At 43.5% G+C, this 24,120-nt stretch overlaps 1 protein-coding gene across 1 annotated transcript; it reads left to right on the plus strand.

The window, feature by feature from the left end:
• Positions 1 to 1,227: 1,227 nt before the first annotated feature.
• LOC107111313 (alpha-1-antitrypsin-like) lies at positions 1,228 to 24,114 on the plus strand. The gene is made up of 5 exons (XM_015412274.1): positions 1,228 to 1,342; positions 7,562 to 8,257; positions 16,035 to 16,305; positions 18,789 to 18,936; positions 23,444 to 24,114. Exons 2-5 carry the CDS (start codon positions 7,570 to 7,572, stop codon positions 23,633 to 23,635), a joined length of 1,299 nt encoding a protein of 432 aa, XP_015267760.1. The 5' UTR covers positions 1,228 to 1,342; positions 7,562 to 7,569; the 3' UTR covers positions 23,636 to 24,114.
• Positions 24,115 to 24,120: the final 6 nt, after the last annotated feature.

The raw sequence follows: 24,120 nt of genomic DNA on the forward strand, positions 1-24,120 counted from the left end.
AGTCCCCCACTCCAGTGCCGCTTCGGACTTGGCAACCCTAATTTGAGACCTCTCCCCTCCCCAAACCCTGCCCTCCTCAGACTCTACTAGGGCTGCCACGTTGCACCTAGGTTGCACGGGGCTGTTTGGAGTCCTGTTGCCAGAGCGATGCATAGTGTCACATCCTGGTGACAGCGGTGCAATGCGTATCACTGTCCCCCACTGCAGGAATCCTGTAAAGATGCACGGATCCCCTGCGGCGGCTTGGCAGCCCTAGATTCTACCCCAAAATATCCAGGAATTTCCCAATCTGGAGATGGCAACCCTAGTCAGGCCTGCCCCCAAGGTGCCCTCCCTCAGTGGCCAAAATAGGCCTGGAAAGGGTTCTGCCCTTGCTTTTACTGGCAGAAGCAAGCCTTGGAATGCTATGGTTGCCTAGCAACAGCTACAGAGGGAATCTGTTGCTTAAAGCTGTAGGCACTCCTTTTATCGTTTTCAGATTTCTTTAGATTTCACATTTTTCTGCAAACCTAGGGACCTTTTCAGGTTTTTAGAAAGATCTGTCTTGCCTGTGGACTACCCCAGTCACCAAATTCAAGTATCCAAAGATATTATTTCACGGTTAGAATATAAGATATGTATATAATATGTTTATAAAGATGGTTGTCATCTACTTTGGACATTATTTTTAATAGAAAGCACAGATTATAAATATTCTAAGTATGCTTATGATGCAACATTTTGACTGTTCTTCAATACAGACACATTTTTGCAACAAATACACACACACACACACACACTAATAGTTCTGGGGTGGTCTTCATCAATCCCCATCAGTTTTGTAGCAGCAATACCATCCACTTCCTAAACTTTGCATCTCAAATTAATGTTCCTTGCCAAATTAATTTCTTTCAGAATGCTAGCCAGGAAAAGTGGTTCTCATAAGAACCTATGGCTGTATCCTCCTAGACAGAGTTTGTCTTCACCTAGGTAATTCATCTTGCTTGGATTTAATTGTAATTTTTTTACCATTCCTTTTATTTATAATGTGTCAAAAGATTATAACAACTGAGGTGTGGATGGATAATTATTTATGTCTTCACAAGGGATTCAGCTTGAACACCTGTTCCCAAATACCAAAGGAGAGAGAGAGAGGTCATATAAATAAAGTCACATGTCTATCCAGCCCATCTGAAAGCCTAGTAAAACTTGTTCCCTTTGTGGTTATGAGTCAGAACCTGGAGAGAAACTAATTAGCCAGCACAAAGGATGCTCAGCTCCCTCTGCCAATCTCAAAGTGAAGTGGAGTGACCGGGGAGTACCGCAGACTTGAAGAAAACAGCTGGGTCTTATTGAACATATTGTAAGTAAAGTTCCCTTGGAATAGTGGCATTTGTGTTAAAAGTGTCATTATAAACTGTGAGTGATAATTACTTATCTGAACTGCATGCTTGTCTATACACTTGCCGACAAACCATAACAATGTTTGTAAGCTTGTACAGGAGAGTGTCCTGACTACAGCACCATCCTAACCAGAGTTACAACCTTCTAAGCTCATTGACGTCCCCGAAGTTAGACAGCTGCAACTCTGCTTAGGATGGCAGCCAGCCAGCGGCAAAGCTAATGTTCATAGTGTGATAAAAAGTTAAGATATAGGGGATATTTACATGGAAACTGTCAACAATGTATAAAGGTACAGTGAGAAAATGAAAAACCCTCCCCCCAAAAGGAGGGGGGAGTGAGACATGCACTGACTTGAAGAGCAAATGAAATACAGAAGGGTTGATTACAGTTTGTTAGGCTGCAGTCAGATGTGCCATTTGGCACTGTTGGAAAGCGCTCCTATACCATCCACTGGTATTTGGCACAGAGTTGCTCAATCAGACATCCCAATATAATTTATTTTGCTGCAGGTGCCTGTCACTGTGCGATCAGATGGCACATTTGGACGAGTGGGGTTTTTTCGCCTTTTTGTGCGCATGCACATAAATGAGGAATCAAACCCTTGCACGAAGAGTTCTCCATGGAGTTCTCTATGAACTGATTATGTGGCTATGTGCATATCGCTAAGCAGGGAAAGAAATGGCGCTGAGTCAAGATGGACCGAGCAGTCCATCCTGACGGCCTGAGTGCACACTTGAGTGATCAGACTAGGGAAAATCCATCCGTGTCCTGTTGGCAAGTGTTAGGACCACACTTTCTCCAGAGTCTTTTAACTCCTTTTCTGTGGCAGGGCAGCACGGGTTTCTGACTACTGTGGGACCTTTCCCAGATGTTGCAGTCTGATTATGCACTTTAGATCCATCAGGCATTCGCAGCTAAGTTGGATCTAAAGGCACATCTGACTGCAGCCTTTGAGAATGCTTCAGTGGCGATTTTGCAGCAGAGATAAGAGAGATTCTGCAAATTCACAGGCAAAAAGAAAGATGGAACCAGGATTTAGCGATTAGTCACACTTCTCCTTTTCCCCAGGGCCCATAGGGCAGCATACAAAGTTGTCCCATTTTCTCCTCACAGGAGGATGATGTAGGTTATGCTAAGAGATGGTGCTAGGGTCACCCCATCTTTAAAACTGAGTGAAGATTCAAACCTGGCTCTCCTCAATCCTAATCTGAAATGACATCACACTGGCTATCTTGATGCAGTCGGAATAGGTATCAGAAAGAATCCAATGGAGTGTTACTAGAAAAGTAAATGGCTTCCACAGGAATGTCTGAAAGAGATGACTATATTGATTTTCAGAGAAAGTGGAGCACAGAATTATACAGTCTTTTAATAGGTAAAAGATGGCTGAAAGGAAGAGAAAGGATGTCCACATGGGATAAGAATCCATGAGTTTAAGTAATTAAAAGGTGAGCTGAAGGGTAAATGTTTGTTTCCGAATTAGAGGACTGGTGTGATGCCATGGATAGATTGTAAGGACTAGTGTCTGAGATGAGCAGGTTCGAATCCCTTGCTTGACCATGGAATCCAACCAGTAGACCTTGTGTTTGTCACAGTCTCTCAATCCAACCTACCCTTACAGGGTTGTTGCTGTGAGGATTAAGTGGTGGAGGAGGGAAGTATGTGAAAAGCCACTTTGAGTCTCTGATCATGGAGGAAAGCAGGATAAAATTTTAAAAAGTTAGGTAGGAAGTGCTTGGTTATTGACACAGCAGCATCAAAGCTGCCCATGTGGTGCAGTATTTAGAGAGACAGATTAGTACCAGGCAGGCCAGATTCAAATGGCCGCTCTGCCATGGAAGTTCTCTGGACCAGTCAATCTCAGCCCAACCTGTATCCCAGGCTTGATGTTGTGAGGATAAAATAAAGGACTGGAGAATGTGTTGTAAGCCACTTTGGGTCCCCACTGGGGAGAAAAGCAGAGTATAAATACATAAACAAAGGTAATATTGCCCAGAACAGATACAGAACCAATAATGAGGGAATGTAGCTGTTTAAAAAGAAAAATGGAAAGCAGACAATTTAAGGCTGCTTAAAACGTGATTCGCTCAAATTCTTCTTCCAAATAATAAACCTAGATTAATGGGAAGTGTCATGCTTTGCCATTAAGCAACAGAACAAATTTTCTAGTGACTTTGTTGAATATCCTTCTCTTGACCTTTCTCACACAAAAAATGGTCTCCTTAAAGCTTGTGATATCCTCTCTATAGACAAGGGATTGGATGAGTGAGCAACATTGAGAAACTGGAAATGAGGACAGCTGGAATACTGGGATTTCTGCTGTTGGAACCATAGACTCTTTACGACTCTGGTCTACATTTTGGTGGCATTGCCTTGGATAAAGCCCGCTGTTACTGCTGATCAGACTCTTGAGGCTGAGTTTAATTGGCACTTATATAGCTCCTATTGTCTATAATGAGTTTGCTGATTGTGAGGGTTTCTTGAGGTATAGGTGGTTTATTAGTCATCATGATGCAATTTCTGCATGGAGCACATACCTTCATGTTTCTTTGAAAACTCCAGCAAGTATGTTGTGCAAAGTGTAGCTTGAGCGGCTAAGCATCATTCTCAGTTTGTTTGGAATGAGACGTTTAATTAGGAAATGGATTGAGAATAGAACGGCTGATATTGCAGTGCCCCTGTATAGATCTTTGGTGCAGCCTCATTTGGAATATTGTGTACAGTTCTGGGCAGTGTATCTAAAAAGGACATGGCAGCGCTTGGAAAAGTACAGAGGAGGGCGACCAAGAGGATTACGGGGCTGGAGCACCTTCCCTATGAGGAAAGGATGAAGAGACTGGGACTTTTCAGTTTTAATAAGAGATGGCTAAGGGGGGCATGATAGAGGTTTATAAAATTATGCATGAGGTGGAGAGGGTTGACAAAGAGAATTTTTTCTCCCTCTCCAAAAATACAAGAACTTAAGGGCATCCAATGAAACAGATGGACAGTAGATTCAAGGCAGACAAAAGGAAATACTACTTTATACAGAGAGTGATTAGAATGCGGAATTTGCTGCCAGAGGATGTAGTGTCGGCCACAGGAATAAACAGCTTTAAAAGGGGATTAGACAAATTCATGGAGGATAAGTCTATCAATAGCTACTAGCCATGGTGACTGAGGGGAACCTCCAAGTTGAGAGGCACTAAACTTCTGCATCCCAGAGCTAGGAGGCAACATCAGGAAAAGGCCTCGGCTTCTATGCCCTGTTTTTGGCCATCCAGAGGAACTGCTTGGCCACTGTGTGAGACTGAATGCTAGACTAGAGCAAGGCTCTTCGTATGATCTTATGTTGCCTTGTAGTGTTGATGAGATGATTTGAACTATTTTATTGTTTGATTTTACAGGAAAACTAGTATACTGGGAGGCAGCATGTTAGGTTGGGGTTTTTTTGTACTCTTTATCACTTTTTAGCTACTATTTTGGCGGTTTTACTTTTTGTTGTTATCGGTTTCTGCTGTTTTTACTTTTTATTGTTTCTGGGGTTTTTAGTTTATTGGAAAAGTATTGGAATTGTTTAGTTTAGTTTAATTGGAAAGTATTTTATTTCTTTATTTTTACCATACATTTATATGCTAATAAATGACTGTCTGCCTTCTAATATGTACAACACAAAAAGAAAAGAAGAGAGGAAAAAGCAAATTCAGTCCCAGATAATTTATATAACCTATCATTCATATTTCTAAACTGCCATGGATGCCAGGTCTCCCACTTTGTCAAGAGACCTTCCACCCCCAAGCTGGCACTCTCCAACATTGCTGAACTGGATGATAGTGGTGGTAGGGATTCTGGAAGAAATGGGGGGGGGAGGTTTGGTATTACAGGCAATACCATGACATCACTTCTGGTGTGGCCTTAAGTGACATCATCACATTGGGTGATGCTACAGCTTTCATCCCAAGCTCTGTGATTAGACTATAGAGTTTGAGTTGAATGCTAGACCCCTTACATACTAACTTCACTTCTGGGTTATACCAGAAGTGACATCACCACTTCACCAGCATTACAATGTTACCAGACAGGGGCCCCCATGGAGGTCTACTGCAGTTGCGAGCCACAGACTGGCAACCCCATAACCTGGGCGTACACATTGCTCCTGTCCTCCAGTTTTTCCTCACAGCTACACAGTAAACTAGATTATTTGGAAATGAAGAATCTGAAGAAGTGGGCATGCCTATAAAATCTTATACCCAGAATAAAACTTTGTTGGTCTTAAAGGTGCCTTGTTCTGCTACTTCAGACCAAGATGGCTACCTGTATCTAGGTTATTCTGAATTACAGTGTGTGACTGGCTCAAGGCCACCTAGCAAACGTAGTAGCTGAGCAAGGTGTCCCCGGCTTATTTTGAGAGCCTAACCACTATGGTGGTGGAAAGTGCCATCAAGAGGCAGTCAACTTATGGCAACCTGTAGGGTTTGACTTCCTTGGTGGTTTCCTATCCAAGTGCTAACCAGGGCCAACCCAGCTTAGCTTCTGAGATCTGACTATCAGCTAGCCTGGGCCATCCCACGCATAATGCCATGGCTGTTCCATAATGACCTGATGAACTGATTGCTACAATAAACATTTCTGGGAATAGAAACCGAAATTACAGTTGGTGTAAGGGAGAGTGATAGAGCAGCCCTGCTGATTCACACAATGGAGAATGCACAGACTGGATCTGTGGTACTTGCCAGGGCTTTTTTTTTTTAAGCGGTGCTGGAACTCTCAAGAGGGAAATGACGTTTTCAGTCGCTATGCTGAAACCTCATGAACTTTTAAACATTTTAAAAATAATTTTGCCAAAGAGGTTCTGGAACTCCATTCTGCCATGTTCCCCCAGAAAAAAAGCCCTGGTACCCACCATATATGTGAAAGTCAGATGTGAGTTGTAGGCACTGCACATTTCCTGGACTCGTGGTGCTTGATTTGGATTTTTAGTGCTGCTGGTGGAGAAGGGGCTTCATTCTTACCCCACACACTATTTTCCTGTTGTGAAGTGGTCCTAGGAGTGTGATTTGATCAAACCTGTGTTCCTTGAGTTGTGTGGGTTCCCCCAAAGGGCCAAATGATGCCTCCCATGGGCCATTTCAGATTGGGAAATAGGGCACTAGATGCAGGGGACTGTGAAGTACCCACAATGCATACCTGCTAAACAGAATGGGGATCTCAGACCCAACCTGTATACTCAGTAATGTGTGAATCAGCACCTACCACCATCCCTCCAAAGCAGTAAATATAGTATCTCATTGATGTTATGAGCTACCTCAAACATTTCATGAAGAGTGCGGCCAATAAATATTTTAATCAATCTATCACATTAAATATGCACTCAATAGATAGACTGATTTCAAAAATCTGAAGTTCACTAAATACCACAAAGGGAAAAAGGGAAAAGTCCCATGGAAATAAACGGATTCATGGATTATGCCTCAGTCTTCACTAAAGGCCAAACTAGACAGGGCCATGGCAAATCCATATGTGTAAATCTGGATCTTCCCCAATCACTTGAAACATATGGGTGGTGTCTGATATAAAAGAAAAAAAGAAGAGCATAGGGAGGAATGTGCAACTCTCTCCAAATCTGTCCCCACCGTGCTTATTTCCCGCTCTGCCTGGCTCTGATGGCAAAAGTCATCTTGGTGAGGAATGTATTTTCTTGGAACCCAATGGTTCTAGTAAAACATAATTTGAATCAGTTCCTTTACCCACTGGTTCTATTTGAGTCCAGTAGCACCTTAGAGAACAAAAATATTTTGGGAGCGTGAGTTTTTGGGAATCAAAGCTTCCTTCATCAGATGCGAGCATGAACCTACTTGCTTCCTACTTGTATCTGATGAAGGAAACATTGATTCTCGAGATTCCTTATACCCTGAAAATCTTGTTGCTCTCTAAAGTGCTACTGGACTTGAATCTGGCTTTCTGTTGCAGACCAACACAGCTGTCCTCTGAAACACTGGTTCTAGTACCACGCAGTTTGAATCAGTTCCTTTCTTTTTTAAAAAATTAAAGTTTTTATTGAGAATTCAAAATTTCATACAAATATATAGACTGAAAATTTTTTGAATGACAAATGTTCTTTTCTAACAGGACTCTGGTGGGAATAATTCTTGTTTGAGCATACCGCACTGATGTGTTTTTCTTTGTTGTTGTTTCTTAGGGAGAAAAATGAAGCCCATCATTCTCCTGTTCATTACTGGGATTCTAGCTAACAATGCTTTTCCTCCCAATTCTGGAAACCAGTACTATAATAACAATTGTGACAACCGTCAGTATCCCCTAGACAGGAACCATCCAAACCAACCCAATCTAGGAAGAAGCCAAAGCCCAAACGAGATTGTGGTTGGCACCAATACCAACTTTGCATTCAAGTTCTTGAAGCTAGCTGCTTCCAGTGGAGACCAGAGGGACAATTCAGGCAAGAAAAACCTGGTCTTCTCTCCCATGTGTATCTCATCTGCATTTGCCATGCTGGCTTTGGGTGCGAGGTCAGAAACTTCAGATCAGATCCTCAGAGGACTGAACTTTAAACCAGCAGAGATCACGGAAAGGAACATACATGTAGGTTTCCATGATCTCATCTACTTGCTAAACAGTGGGAGCTCAGGCCTCCACATGGAAACGGGGTGTTGCCTGTTTGTGCAAAACAAGCTGCACCCTCAACCAGATTTCTTATATGGCCTCAGAAATATCTACAGAGGAGATATCTATATGGAAAATTTTAAGAACACAGCAGAAACTATACAACACATCAATAGCTACGTTGAAAGGAAAACCCAGGGGAAGATTTCTAAGCTCATTGATCGAGTTGATCCAATTACTGAAATACTAATGGTTAGTTTCTTTTACATGAAAGGTAAGAGATGAGACTGGGACTTTAATCTCCTTTGTTTGCATCCTAGATAACCTAGACTCTTGCTACATTTTGTAGAATTCGAAGTGGAATTTTATTATCTGTGCATAAATCAGGGATGATTTTAAATTTCTGTTTCAGCCTGGTTGTTGAATTTTTTAATTCAAAGATATATAAATTACATTTTCATATAATTTATTATCTGTGATCAACAAATACCATAAATAGAAACTGACTGAACCATTGCTTTGACCTGAACATTTCTATTTCAGTATCACTGCTTCCTTGCATGAATGATTCTTTCCAAGAAACCATGATCCTTTCTTTTTGTGCCATTTCCTCTTTCCTTGTACTAGAAGGATGCGTCAATATATCAACATTGTAATAAACCTATACATGATATAAACTATAGGCATAAATACAATATAATTGCAGATTATAACCATAACTGTTGTAAAGAATGTCAACAAGTCTACAAAACTCATTAAGTAGAAATTTGAAGGTGTTAACAAAAATATATACAAAGAAGTAACCCTTACACAGCCCACCCCTCTTTTCCTGGTTTTTCCACATTTTTTTTGTCGGTTCTGGCCCCATAGTACTTTGGTTTATCCCAATTTCCACATCCCTGCCCAGGTTTTTTCTGGCTGTTTTGAGACCACTTTTACCCCAATGTTTTTTCTGGAAGCCAGTTTTGAGTTCGCTTTTTCCTGGTGTGTAAAGTTTCTATCAGTTCTCTTTGTCCCACCCACCTCCAACCCACTTCTCAATTACTGAACTGTCATCATCATTAAACCAGTCCCTCTCCCCCCAATCCATGATTTCAGGGTGTGTTTTTTTTAAAGCCATAGATATCACTATCATGCTGTAGTATTGTAATAAAATAGAAAATGGAAATGTTGAGATTTGGGCTTACAGTGCTGAGTTTTTAAAAAGTAGCCTATCCTCACAAGTTAAGATAACTTTGGAGATTCCCTTATATTTCACCAACATGAGTGAAATTCTCTCAAATAAGACCAGCAAAGGGAGTACAGCAGTTTCTGGTTTGGGTCTGTGTTTTTATTCTGCCCTTCCTCCAAAGAGCAAGGTCAGCATGCAGGGTTCTTCCATCTCTGTGTGAGTAGGTTAGGCAGAGGGAGTGCCTGGCCCCAGATCACCCAGTAAACTCTTTGGCCAGGGTGGGAATTTGAATGCAGGTATTCCCAATAATAGTTCAACATTCTAACCACTACACCGCTCTGACCCTTGTTCTTACTGTAGTTAGGGATGCTCAGACACCCACCAGTTCCACTCACATATCTTGTTCATCTATCTCAAACAGGCAGACAATTTTTTTATGGTCTGTTCATCTGTTTGGCAACACATTCATGGCCATTTAGCAGGTTGGTTCACCCTATTCCTTCCTAATAGTGCAGGACAGCACCATTGGCTTTTTACACTTGCATGGTCTCGTACAGTCCAATTGAGTTGTACTCCCCCCTGTCTTTGTTGAATCACTGCTCTGCTTGTCAGGCAATTGTTTAAAATCAACCACAAATCATATAAATCAACCAACAAATTCTCTGTGTTTAAAAAAATCCTACTGTTTGGTATTTGTTTAAGTATTTCTTAGCAACATTAATAGCTGCTGATCTGTTTGGATTGGCAGCATCTTCATACATGTACAGCTTGCGGGGGGGGGGGGAGCACCCGTTTGGCAGGCTTTGAGTTATTCAGTGCCAAGCCAAACAGTCTGCATCTGATCACATCTGATCAACACAGTCGAATGGCAGACATGTTTGATGCTAAATTCACAACATTCCTGACTGGGATCAGGGTGAGAAGGGGAAAAAGCATTTTTAACATAAAAACTCCCTGCAAATTTCTATATAGCAAATGCTGTAGATTAACCTAGTTTGCTAGTTTTTGAATTACATGGTATTGTTAATGTACAGTAACTTTTTAATTTATTTCACGTATATTATCCCATCCTTCTTCCAAGGAGCTCAAGGTGGCATACGCAGATTTTGCCTCATGTTCATTCTCACAATACTATGAGCTGAGAGGTCATCCACGGAGTTGCATGGCAACATTGGCGTTTGAACATGGGTTTCCCCAGTCCTAGTCCAACTAGGGTTGTCAGCCAAGCACTAGCAACCAGTGGGAGACAGTAAGGGGCAGGGATGTGTAAATTGTCATTGCCATGATGGTGTGGCATCACTTCTGGCACAAACCTGGAAGAGAAGATATTGGGTCAGGATGATCCTCTAGTATTCTACTGAAACTCTATGGTGTGGAATGCTAGAGCATTGCCCCAACATAATGGTATCACTTCTGGGTTTGTGCCAGAAGTGCCATGACACCTTTGGAAGGACAGCAGTCCCCCCCATTCCCCCCCTACTGCCCTACCGACTGGTAGTGGGGGATCAGGTCTGCCATGCTGTAGCTCTGCTCCTGGAGTGAGAGATTTGGCAATCCTATGTCCAATACAGTAATCACTATACCAATCTGGCTCCCAAACATTGCAGTCTGAAGGGCTCTTCAACACTGTCATTTTTGCCACATATGCCCCCCCTTGCTTTGGTTTTTCCTCTCTTTTCTGCATGTGTTTTGCTCTCTCTAGTGGCCACTTCAATATTGCATCGCTGTATCTGTGGCGTATTTCCCTGTGCTTTAAATCTGCAAGGAAATATGCCGAAGGTACAGCAATGTAATATTGAAGAGACCACTAGAGGGAGCAAAGCACATATGGAAAAGAACCCCCTTCCCCCAAGTAATAGGGACACACAAGCGATGAAAACAAAGCTCCATGCCTATGTGAAGACTTGCAAGCAATTAACTGGACACCATAATAAATGACTGAATAAATACAATTTCCTGTCCATCCCCCCTTTGCAAAATATGAAGGGCACAGGCTTAAAATAATGAATTACATTCACACGTCTTTTGTATTTTTATAGCTGTTAAATAGATGCATGTCACCCCCACATTTTGGCCAATTTCCTGATTCTTTTAGCTACCTTCCATTGCAGCACAGAATGGAGGTGACTCTGCTGGTTAGTGAGGGCAAGAAAGGCTTGGCACTGTGAACTTGTCTTCATTGTTTGAATTGTTATAGCCACAATGCAGCCACTTTGAAGTTCTAAAGTATTAATTACTTCCCAGGACACCTCCAGTAGGTAGGATAGCATAAGTGACCCTGTATTACAGATGAGGAAACAAAGGGTGTATCAAGGGATTAAGGAGCTTGCCCAAGATTTTCCAGTGACTCACTGTGAGAACTGGGATCCAAGCTCATGAGCCTACCGCTCTCCATCCAGGGATTAAACAACAACACTGGTTTCTTCACTGGCATGAGAGGATTGTTTTGCTGGCTGTTTTGTTATCTGTGTGTCTGGAGGTGTGGGATTACCTTGGATTACCAATGCGTAAATCTGTTCTCACTCTTCCTCCAAGGAGCTCAGGTCAGCATACCCTCCTATGTCTCCATTTTGCCCTCTAAAATAGTCTGCCTGAGAGATGGTGACTGGTCCAAGGTAACACAGAGAGCTTCATCACCGGGATGGGATTTGAGCGCAGGTCTCCCTGGTATGGAACTCGAACCACTATATCATACTACTGTAAGGAAAGTTGATCCCCTCTGACAGTTCCATTCCTTTTGTACCACTGCTTACCCAAGAATGAATGAGTCAGGACCATCTGCATAATTTGTTTATTTACTCATAAACTGTCAATTTCTTCCAAGCAGTCACCCAACAGTATATGGTGCTCACTGCTCTGTCCCTGGCATGTGTAAATTGAAAGCCCATTATGATTCTTGCTTTGGCATTTAGAGTGGCAAAACATTCAAGACAAGTGCATATCATAAACTACTGATAAGCACTACCAAGGAAATGTACCCTCTTGGCAGCAAGCTGAATGGGACATTTCCTTCAGCTTCTTTATTTAACAGCCAGCAGGGCTGACAAATCATAAACAAACCTCCAAGTCTGGGTTTTTCTGTCCGCCATTAGGCCTATCACTAGTTACTTCATCACATGCCCTTTTCTTTTGTGAAGAAAGGTTTACTTGTATATATCATTGTGCTTGAAAATGGGGAAAGTGTTCAACTTGCCGTGGGGGAGGCAGGTCTCCATTGCCCACCATTCGCTCTGCTGCTTCACAAATTGATGGTGGGAAATGACATCACTTTGGTGCAAAATCAGAAGTGGCATGATTGTGTTGAGGTGACACTCTAAGATTTGCCCCAAACTATATGGTTTAACCATAGAATTTTGGTGAATGTTACGGCATCCCCCCGACATAATGATGTCACTTCTGACCTTCTGCCAGAAGTGATGTGTCCCACCATGATGCTGGGAAGTCTGTTCCAGCTCCCCTATTTTTCCACTCTTGGCAATATTGACCTTGATCTAAAAACAGCCATCAGCCTCAAATAGAGGTCATCCTACCTCTGGCTTAGTGTAGTGGCTCCTTGGAGAAAAGGTGGGGTAAAAATACAGTAAATAAATAAATATTATCACTACAGCCTAGTTCCTTCTGCGTCTAGGATGCAACATTGCCTCAAACTGCAGTTTGAGCTCACACAATCAAATGCTTTTCCATATAAAATATATTACCTGCACACAGAAAATAAGATGTCAAGGGGTCTTGCCTTTCTATGTGCAGGGCTTCTAGGTGTATGTGTGTATGGAGTAGCATGCACACGAAAGCTTATACCTGGAATTAAACTTTGTTGATCTTAAAGGTGCCACTGGACTCAGACTTTGTTCTCCTGTAAGTAATGTATTTTTGTGTGCAGATTTTCCAAGTTTGTGAAGAAAGTCAAAGGCTTCTTCATCTGTGTTCCCCCTTCCATTGTCTTCTTTTTCTGCAGTATTAGACCCTGTTGAGAAATGGATGAGAAGGCTTACCCCTTAGGGTTGCTGAAAGGCCAGAAAATATAGCTTAGCCTGCTTCTGTGTAAACACGACATATGTAAAGAGGGAGTAGGAGCATGGTGTAGGGTTGCCAGCTCCAGCTTGGGAAATAGCTGGAGATTTGGGGGGTGGAGTCTGAGGAGGGGAGTGACTTCAATGGGGTACAGTGCCACAGAGTCCACTTTCCAAAGCAGCCCTTTTCTCCAGGGGAACCGATATCTTTTATCTGGAGATCTGTTGTAATAGCAGGAGATTTCCAGCCATCACCTGGAGGTTGGCAACCCAGCACACTGGCGCCACCATTGACTGCATAGTGTGGTCTCAGTGGCTTGGATTAGAGTTGCCAAGTCCCTCCTGGCCACTGGTGGGGGTGGGGGTTGGTAGGATTGTCAGTTTAAGGTTGGGAAACACCTGGAGGTTTGGGGGATGGAGCCCGGGGAGGACAGGGGCCTCAGTGGGGGTACAATGCCATAGAGTTCACCCTCCAAAGCATCAATGTTCTCCAGGGGAACAGATGTCTGTAGTCTAAAGATGAGCTGTAATTCTGGGGGATCCCTAGGTCCCACCTATAAACTGGCATACAGACTAGGTGTTTCTATGGGCCCAAGGATTTCTGCTCATGGAGCATATATTTCCTACCTACCTCTCCCTAGGGCAGTCCAAAATGCCACTGAAACCCTGTCCTTGGAGGAGTGGGGACCCTAAGGAGTTCAGGGGTATTTCAAGCTGCCATGGGACACAGGTGGTGGGGGAAATGTTCAGTTTAGATCCAACCCAGTGTGGACACAGCCTGAGCAAATGGCAGGTACAAATGACACAGAGACATCAGCATTTCCAGCTGCAAGGCTGGTGTCTACCCACCTACAGTTTACATGTGTGGAAGCTCTGTGTAAATGTTGTTCTTCTGAGCCTTTTCATTTTGGCCATTTCCGTGGCTGGGGTTCTCAGTCCATTGGTTTACTTTACATAATTTTATGCCGTTTTAGAATCTCTGTGTAAGTGATTAGCGAGACTGAGTCAAGCTCATTAAGATGAGACATGATGTTGATCATTGTAATTAGCAAATCTCTGCCCAAACAAATGCACCCTAATTAGTTAATCTTTGTTCCCTTAGTGAGACTCTCAAGCAAGGTTCGTTCGAATCACTAAATAGATACGGCCTGAATCTAAGGGCCAAATGATGCCTTACTGTTTTTAAGGAGTCTGGGTTCCCCGCAGCCACACAGCAGCTGTGGGGAATGGTTTCTTTTAAAAGGGGGAGCCCAAACAGGCTTTCAGGCCCATATCCAGGGGGTTTTTTGGGGGCAGTGCCCCACGGAGGACCCCCAGCCCTCCCCAAGAGGATGCCAGGCCCACCCCCAGTGCACTGTTGCCCACTGTGGCTTTGGCAGCTCTTCCAGGTGCTTCCTGCTTGGCTACAGCAGGAAGAGTCGGTGTGATGGCTAGGCTGTCTGGCGCAGGTGCAGTAAGGCAATAGGGAGGGTCATTAGAGAATGGCCTGCCCTAGCACCCCACTGCGCCTTGGCCGGCCAGCCCCAGCCATCTTGCTGCTGCTGGGAGAGCCGAGGAGGCAGGCAGGCAGGCAGGGCAGCAGGTGACCAGCAGAAAGAGGTGCCACAAAGCCTCTTTCTGCTCGCCGCCTGCTACCCTGCCGCCTGCCTGCCTCCTCCTTGGCTCTCCTTCTTCCTCTCCGGATGGAGAGGGAAGAGGAGAGCCAGCTGGCTGGGAGAGCCGAGGAGGCAGGTGGCAAGCAGAAAGAGGCTTGAGCCTGAAGGTCTCTTCCAACTCTATGATTCTATGAAAAGCTTTTTATACCAGTTTTCTCTTAATGCCTGACTGGCTGTGAACTTGAGATCTCTTTCCCATAACAGTCCCCATTGATGCATTAATCAGTTTAGTTTGATAAAAGAGAATTTTTAAGAAAGGACAGGCAGGAAGGGACGCTTGGCCGATTTCAGAACTTCACCCTGTCGATGTTCAGAGTCAGGCAATGTGTTCTCAAACCTTCCTGTCCTCCTGCTAGAGCACCACTCTGTGGTGTACAGCATATAACAGCTGCAAGGGCTGAAGTTACAAAAAGAATGCACTGATTTCGTTTGAAAGAGACATCAAAGAGGGAAAGGCCTGTTTTAAAAGAAAAAGGAAGGGAACGAGAGGAATCAATGGCTATATCTTTAGAAAGTGGATTTCAGAAAAAGAAATCCCTTTCCCCTTAACTACACTACTAGGGTTAACATGAATATGCAGTGTCAACCCAATGCTGTGAGTTGAGTTTGTTTTGAGTTCACCACTCCCAGCTTGAAAGTCAGCACATATTTCTGGCACCTCTGCAAAGTTATTGAAAGCAGAGTTGCAAAGGGGAAAAGGATCTTGATGCACAAAAAGGAACCTTTAATACAATCAAATTATGATGGCACCGAATTCATCAATTTAAAAGGAATAGAGAAACAGCTTTTTCTTTACATACAGACATGGATCTGCCCCTACTCTGGGAAACAGTCACTCCTCCAAGTCCAAATTGGACTTGGGGAAAGTGGGAGGGGCTAGGTGGGTGTTTGCCCAGTTGGGCATCTGCTTGGCTGTGCAGATTAAAAGGCATCCCGTTAAACAGAGCTCCTGCCTAAAACATCAGTTACTATTACAGTTATATATGACCTTGATCTCTGACATTTTGTGGCTGGCTCCTGTGGCAGCTATTTTGTGGTTGTGTCCACCTCCCTTTGTCAGAATTCCAAAGGTACATGAAACCTCAGAAAGGCTGGGGCCTCTGCTATAAGCTAATAACAATATTCTAAATGAATATCTGCAATAGGATTGTTTTCATTAATGCCATTAGCTTTGCCTTCTTAAAATGTTCATTAACAATTTCTTTCTTCTGAAAGCCAACTGGAAGAAGCCTTTTAATCCAAAGTACACTGAGCCACGTGACTTCTATATTGATCCTAACACTGTTATCAAAGTGCCAATGATGTTTCAGATGGGCATGTTTGAAAGTGGCCGAGATGACCAGAGGGCTTGTACCATTTTGAAAATGCCCTACCAAGGACATGCTGATGCATATTTTATCCTGCCTGACAAAGGAGAAATGGACAGGGTGGTCAGCAGCTTGTCAAATGAAGCCGTGCAAGCTTGGAAGAGAATACTCCATAAGAGGTAAATACTTTTTGACTTTGGTGGTGAGCCACTCAATTGAATGACATCGGGGAACTTGGGAGATGAACTTTTGAAGGCCAAGGCCTTACTTTATTGAATTCATGAAGTGAACAGACATGCACCTTTGAATGCTTGTGCTTTAAAAAAATGTATTGCTCGTTATGGGATTTATGTACATAGAACTTCCACTTAGTTTTCATGACTAACGATCCTTCATGGACCTATCTTTGGTGAATTTGTCTAATCACTACATCAAATAGTAGATATAAACCACATGACAGGGTCACTGACAGACAAGACAGGGGCCTGTACATACTTCCCAGGTATGCAAAACATGTAAATGAATGAAGAAGAAAAAAAGGAGGGATGTCAAAAATGACTTGATGAGGACTGAAAATGGTCTAGAGGGGGGAGCAGATTATATCTAACAGTAAAGGGTCTGGTGTCCATGTGGATAACAAAAAACACATGAACCACACAATAGGTATGAGCACAAACCAGGAAAATGTGATTTGATTCATGGTTCATGGCTGAATCACGAACCGAACCAGGAAGCTCATTCACGAACTGAACTGGTTTGTGGTTCATAGCCCTGCAAACTCTGTTGAAAGGGACTGTAGCCTGGAAAACAGCTGAGCAGCAGGTAGCTTAGCTGCTTTTGTGGCTTTCAAGGGGAATAGAAAGTAGGGTTTTAAAGATGTTGCTTCCTGCTCCATCCATGAACCACCATGAATTGCTCTAAAGGTTTGTGGGAGTTCGTGATGGTAGACCTGTCACAAACTTCTGTTCAGGAACCACAAACAGGGCAACATTTGTGACGAATTTTGCTTTGTGGTTCGGTTTGTGCCCATCTGTTCCACACAATAGAGCCACTCACAGGCAAGAGAGGGGTCTGGTGTTAATGCAGGGAGAAGGAGGGAGATGCAGTTTCCTAGATGCCTCCCCTTCAGTTGTTTTCAAAGGTCAGAGTGTCTGTTCCCCTCATTTCTGTAGTCACAAGGTTTTCTGGGAAACAGGGAGAGTATGCACGAATATATGCTCTGAGTGAAGTCAAGGCCGATTGTTCTCTTGCTGTGGGTTAGAACAATACCTTTTTGTAAATTAAAACTTCCTCTGCAAAAATTTCTTTTGAGATTTGTCTTGGTAACAATACACCTCAAAGGATGACTGCAGTCCAAACATCCATTTTCTTTAGGGACTTGAGGCACTCCGAAGATAGTAATATGCAACCAGGTTATCTCACCTGATGCAGTGTTCATTCATATTTTATTTCCATGGGTTTGTAGTGTATCTAAGCTAACCGCTGCTGTATTCAGATCTGAAAGAACAGATTTCTCATCAGTGACCTATATGACTGGTTAGCAGGGGTGGGGAGGGTGGTGGTCCCGTTCTCCAGTGCTGTCTTTTCATCCAGTTCTTTAATCTCCGAGAGCCTTTAATTATCAACCAAATGGAGAAATTATCATGGCTGTTCATAGTATTTATTTATTTGGGTTCTTTTAGCCTGCTTTTCCTTGCTGAGCGTGAGCTAAAAAAGCTTATAATATGAGAAAACAATAACAAACCATAAAATACAGCAGATACAGCAGTCAGCAAGAGACTTACCCGGGGGTGCCGAGCAAGTCTCACCCTAGTCTCTCCCCAGGCACTTTGCTCCTTCCAGGAGGCAGCTTCTCTTTAAGCTTCCAGGAGCTGGTGGGTAGGAGCAGAGCAAGTGGTAAAAGCTTTGGCCTTGGTGGCAACAGTCTCTCTCTCCCCCAGGCACTTGGGAAGACACAATGATTAAAGTAGAATTGTCTGTCCGACATCAACAGCAAGTCTGAGATGCAGCAGAGTTTTCAGGATGAGTCATCAGAAGAATCTGACTTCCAGCTGATTCCTGAAATTAGTTGGGAGTCAGCTCCTGATTCCCCCCCCAAACTCCCCCCCCAATCCTTAGCTGGGTACAGAGTAATGTTTCCCTAGCAGAATATTAGGAACTGATTCCCAGCTGATCCCTCTAGCTGGGAATCGGTTTTTGCTGGCTGCAAGTAGCCTGTGTCTGCAAATAGATGCAAACAGGTGGTGAACAGCCAAACAGCCTGTCAGTTAATTGGCTGCCTGGTCACCACTGGCAAACAGCATGTGACCTGAACCAGCATGTGTTCAAGCAGCCATAGTTTACACGTTTCTATGATACAGAGAAGGCCCTAGAATGCTGAGGTAATAGAATAGACAGTACTAGAGGGGGAGAGGTGCCCTTTTGAATGCTACCTCATGTTTTCAAAAGTCCTGCAAATGGAAAATTGAGGTTCTGTCTGAGACCTTTCCCTGCTATTCTATTTTCTATATGTCTAAATCAGTTGGGAAGCATCAGGATTATGTCCTGCATTCCAAAGTGGCACAACTGATTCCATAGCCTCCTTCTGTTGCATGTATAGACAAAGTCTGATGGATATTGTATTTTTGTAGGATTAACAAACCCCTTTCTCTCTTCCAAATAGCTCTGTAGATGTGTATATCCCAAAATGTGCCGTTTATGGAGAGCTGAATCTGAAAGACATAATGTATTCCATGGGTATAGTAGACGCCTTCACTGAAAAAGCCGATCTGTCTGGAATCACAGGCCAGCCTCAGCACAGAGTTAATGGCGTAAGTGATGGCATCTTTTTTTCTTATGCAGAAGAATTTGTATGTGCATGTATTTATAATTCATATTAATAGGTACTAAATAGGTGACAACTTGCCCTAGTTGGAAGATGTTATAAATGTGCATATCTCTACACTGCTCGCTTTTGTTGGCTGTATGCCAGTTTAAACATCATGGCCTTCCCTGGAAGAATCCTGTTAGCTGTTTCTCCTTACAGTTCCCAGGAGTCCCTGGAGGGACAGAAATGGCCATTAAACTGGTTTTATATAGATATGGACAAAGCTGGATCTATTCTGCAAAGTAAATTGCACAAAAGGTGGGTGTATACATGCACAGTTTTGACTATGTATGGGAAGAGATTATGCCTCTCTTCTACAAAGATGTACATCTGACTGCGTAGCACAGAGTATCAGATTATCTGGGAGACCCACGTTTGAATCTCCACTGTGCCATGGAAGCCTAGCCTATCTCATGGGGTTGTTGTGAGGATAAAAAGGGTGGTATAATCAAACAAGCACAACCATGTGAAAAGTAGTAGCTGGAATCATGTTGAATCCACATCTGATAGAACTGAGGTCTGTATGAAATAGCAAACCTTGAAACACGCTAATGAAACTATACAATTAAGTCTTTTTTCAATGTACCAAGAATGATCATTGTTACACAAGTTGCAGGATCCCCTTGTGAATTTGCATACCTGCACAGATTGAACTGCAAGTTACATCTCTCTTATCCCTGTATGTATAGCTTTTTTTTCCAGGCATGGACATGCATGGTATGTCCACTTTAGCAAAATCTGGCAAAAAAAATGCTGTATGCATTAGAACTGACCTACATGTTCAGTGAAATACCATGATGCAGATCTCCTTTCAGATGATATATATGCACATAGTGACCATGCATGGTGGAACAGAGTCATGGCCACAACCTCCTTTTAGACCTATGATTAGTCACTAGACTATAGGCACAATCCTTCCATGTGTTCATTGTGTACACATCTGGGCTTCTGAATGCATTTGGTAACACATGAACTTGCCTTGTACTAAGTCAGACCATTGGCTCTTCAAAGTCAGCATTGCGTGACTCCGGTCAAGGTCATTCACATCAGCTCCCACCCACTCTGCTCTTTGAAACTGGAGATGCAGGGGACTGAACCTGGGGCCTTCTGCATGTAAAGCAGCTGCTGTACCATTGAGCAAAGGCCTCTCCCTAGGGGAGCTGTTTCTCCAGTCTAATGAATGAATGTAGGTCAGAAGTGAGGTCTCCTGTGTAACATGTCTGGCGGGGGGGGGGGAATGGAATGTACAATGTGATAAGATAGATCTAATCTGCAATGCAATCTATGCAAATATACCAGTTCATCCGTGAGGCTACCAGTGTTTCCCAGACCATACAACTTCGGACAGCAGATAGAGGATCAGAGTTTTGGGCAATCCCTTACATATACAAAAACTCACTGCACTTAGAAAATCAACATGCCGGAATGTGCTGTGCTGGAACTTTTCTTCCCGATGTCCCAGTTCTCTGACTTTTTATCTCACAAACCTGTTTACTTTTGTTATTGTTTCAGAGCCAAACTAGGGGAGACTGCAGAAAATCCATGATCCAGTTTTTCAAAATGCTAACAGCAGCTGCTGAGGCCCCTGGTCCAGTTCAGGGTTGTAGGTCAGGGGGAAGGATGTCTGTTGTGCTGTTGTCCTTATGTCAATCACACACATATGTATGAACCTCAGAGATTTCCCCCCCATCTCAAGGCAAAAAAGCAACTCTGGAAGGTGATTTGCCTCAGGCATATGGCCAGGAAAAGAATGAACCCATGCCATGGTCCTAGTCCAGGTCACACCCCCAGATGGCTGCTTTGAACATTTAAAAAATTGTAAGAGATTCACGGTGCCACTGATTTCAATGCACTTTGAAGGGTGGAACTCTGCTTAGGATGGCACTGCCTGTCCTAGTATAGCCCTTGCCAATGAAGACGTTAAGGACAAGCACAGATATATATCTAGGGATGGGCACAATCCAAACCACAAAGCAAAATTTGTCATGAATTTTGCCTTGTTCGTGATTTGCAAAATTTAGTTCATGGCAGAGCACCCAACATAAACTTTCTATGAACTTTGTCATTGTTTATGGAGATTTGTGCCAGTTCGTGAGTGGATACATTAACAACCAGTCTCCACTCAATCAAAATGTTTACAAAACTTTAAAGCAACAACTTGGAGTGCATGTAGAGGGGCATCCGGGGGAGGTCCACTGTGACTTTAATGTCTCTAGCTTGCACAGGATCCATTCTATACAGTGTTCCCTCTAAGCTGAGTTAGTGTGAGCTCGCTCACAGTTTTTTAGCCTCCGGCTCACACGTTTTTGTCTTAGCTCAGGAAGGATGGCTCCAGAGCAAACTAAGTTATGCAGTAGCCAAATTGCTCGCTCACAGCTTTAATGCCAGTAGTTCACAAAGTAGAATTTTTGCTCACAAGACTCCACGGCTTAGAGGGAACATTGGTTCTATACACTCCTCAACCTTGGTCGTTTTGACAGTCACAAGTTTAAGAGGTTCAGGAATGTATAGAATGAATCCTGTGAAAGCTAGAGACACCAAACTCGCAACAGACCTCCCCCGGATGCTCCTCTACCTGCCCTCCAAGTTTGGTATCTCTTGCTCAGAGGTCGAAAAAGCACTAGTTAACATCACCATCAAAACTGCAATCCTTGAAACATTTTCCAGGATACGGTGGGCAGCATCCTTCCATCCACAGAAGGCACATGGAGTCCATCATGTTCCCTACCCTTGTTGCACCTCCTTCTGACTCCTGGAAAGATCACTCCCAGGCTCACAGGATCCATTCAGAGAAAGAACCCTTTGGGTTGGCAGGTTGGAGCATGGAGGAATTAGGGGATAACATTGCCCCTCCCCCTGCAGCTGTCCCTTTATGTGGGTCCCATGTCCCAGGGAAATTGGTTCCCGCATAGGTCAAGAAGAGCCACAGCAAGAAAGAGGAACCAGGAGAACTACACATCCCTCACACAGTGGTAGGCTACTGCCTGGTAACTCGCAATTTTTCCACATGAAGAAGATCCAGCCACAAAACCACTCTTTATCTGTCTGTCACATTGTGATAGGGACATTGGCCTCAGCAGTTGCTGCCAACACACACACACACACACCCTAAATTGCCAGAGTGGAAAGTCGTTTCTTTCTTCTCAAAGGAAATAGGAACCAAACTCACCTCATCACCAGCCCTTCTGGGGCTTCTTTGAAATCTCTGCCAGTTCTTTTAAAAAGTTTGCACTTTTAAAAGGAAGTGTTACTTTCCAGTGTGGCCTGGAAGACTGTGCAGTTTCCTTCTGTGGTCTTTCTGGGGAAGGGGTGTGTAAGGTTGCCTAGGTGCCTGGGGTGAACTCTGAGCCCTCAGCTCCCCTTTGCTCTGGGTCACTATTAAAGCCTTGAGATGACGGGCAAATCAGCCTAGTACCACCCCTTCATTCAGTAGCCCTTCTGCCCTGCCCATGTTAACATCCAGGTGCGTCAGCATCACTGGGCATCTCCTCGTGATGCAAAGTACCACATCCAACCTTACCTTACCTTTCTTCTGAGGCACTCAGTGCTTTGCACATGCTCCTTTACTTCCCACTGTATCCTTGCAACAACTCTGGGAGGTTGATGAAAGAAGAAATGACTGACTGGCCCAAAGTTGACCAGTACATTCCATGGCTTCATTGGACTCTAGGTCTCCCCAGTCCTTGTCCAACACTAACCATTCCGCCACATTGTCTCTATCACTCTTGGGAAGGAAAATGGCCTTCTGGAGAGACACTTATACTCCAAACAAACATTATTCTACGGAATTCTATTGACTCCCTTCTTGGTTAGGCCACAAAACCCAAGAGATATTGAAACTGGGCTGCATCTGCATATCGTTGGATATTGCACTATCATTGTCCTGTGGTGATCATTAGCAACAAGGTTTTACTCTATGGGTGAAGCTATCCATTTGTGAAACAACAGCACCATAGCCAATGGCGTACAGCTGCAGCCTGGGGTCGAATCTGCATTTGTCTTTCCCACCGGTGTCCCAGCCTTTTGACTCCGTCTTCAAAAAAGCTGTTTACATTTGGTTTCATTTTCACACCTCAACAGTGCTAGCATTCTTTTGGACGGCTTCATATGCTTATTGCCCTTTCGTGGCAGCTCCACTGTCATTGCGCCTCCCCACTGCTTTAAAAGAATCTTCTCCAAACAACGTTCAAACAAGCATAGAGAAAGACAGCGTCACAGCAGCACAAAACTGATTTAAAAATGCAAATGCAGATTCGACATGGGTGGGAAATATTTGATTGGCTTTAATGATGATGACCAGATAGTAAAGAGGTGCCTTTGCAGAGTGCAAAAGAAGTGGGAGTGATAACCAAACCTATTTGCAAGGCATTTTTTGGAATGGTGTAAACCGGAATGCTCAGATTTATGTCTCTTGTAGACAGAATGAACCTTGAATTTTCTTTTCATCCTAGGCTATTCATAAGGCTGTAATGGTGATAGATGAGAAAGGAACGGAAGCCTCAGCAGCCTCTGCGATGGACCTGGTGCCCATGTCCATGCCTACTGTATTTGAAGTGAACTCTCCTTTCTTGACTATCCTTGTTGAAAGAAAAACTGAAAGTATTGTCTTCATGGGGAAGATCTCAAACCCTGCTGAGAGCTAAATAAGCAAAACTCATGTGACTATTAAGCTACGAGTTATTTCCTAATCGTTTTGGCCTGATCCACACTGAATTGACTTTTCGCCTTTCCCGCATGGCCTCCGTGGCTAAACTGTAGAACTGGATTGTGTGAAGAGAGGAAGAGGGGAGGAAAAATAAGCTATGGGTGAAGCTGGTGGAAGACTTCTCATTCAGAATACATCCCAGCGTAATGGCTGCTGGTCCATTCTGCCTACTGTTTGTGCTTATTGTCTTTGCTCAGCAGACCAATGCGTAGCACATGATTTACCTCTTGTCAGGTACCAAATGTTCCTGGTATTGACTTGCAGTGGCACGGAGATACATCACAGTGGCTAATTTGAGGAAGCAGGCACATGGAGCAGCTGCCCTGGGGAGGAAATTTCAAGGCAAATGTCATGTGTTATATTGTCTTGAGGAATGCTCATCATACATCCACGCTAAATGTTTTTCCAGAGCACTAGACCCTG

Source organism: Gekko japonicus, unplaced genomic scaffold, assembly GCF_001447785.1.
Source record: "Gekko japonicus isolate JY-2015 unplaced genomic scaffold, Gekko_japonicus_V1.1 scaffold3098, whole genome shotgun sequence".
In the NCBI taxonomy this organism is placed as follows: domain Eukaryota; kingdom Metazoa; phylum Chordata; class Lepidosauria; order Squamata; family Gekkonidae; genus Gekko; species Gekko japonicus.

Bases quoted from the DNA above. Each gene is read 5' to 3' on its own strand.
- LOC107111313 (XM_015412274.1), top strand. From the start codon at position 7,570: ATGAAGCCCATCATTCTCCTGTTCATTACTGGGATTCTAGCTAACAAT. The intron at 8,258-16,034 runs GTAAGAGATGAG...TTCTTCTGAAAG, and splicing joins TAGTTTCTTTTACATGAAAG to CCAACTGGAAGAAGCCTTTT. The intron at 18,937-23,443 runs GTAAGTGATGGC...TTTTCATCCTAG, and splicing joins CTCAGCACAGAGTTAATGGC to GCTATTCATAAGGCTGTAAT.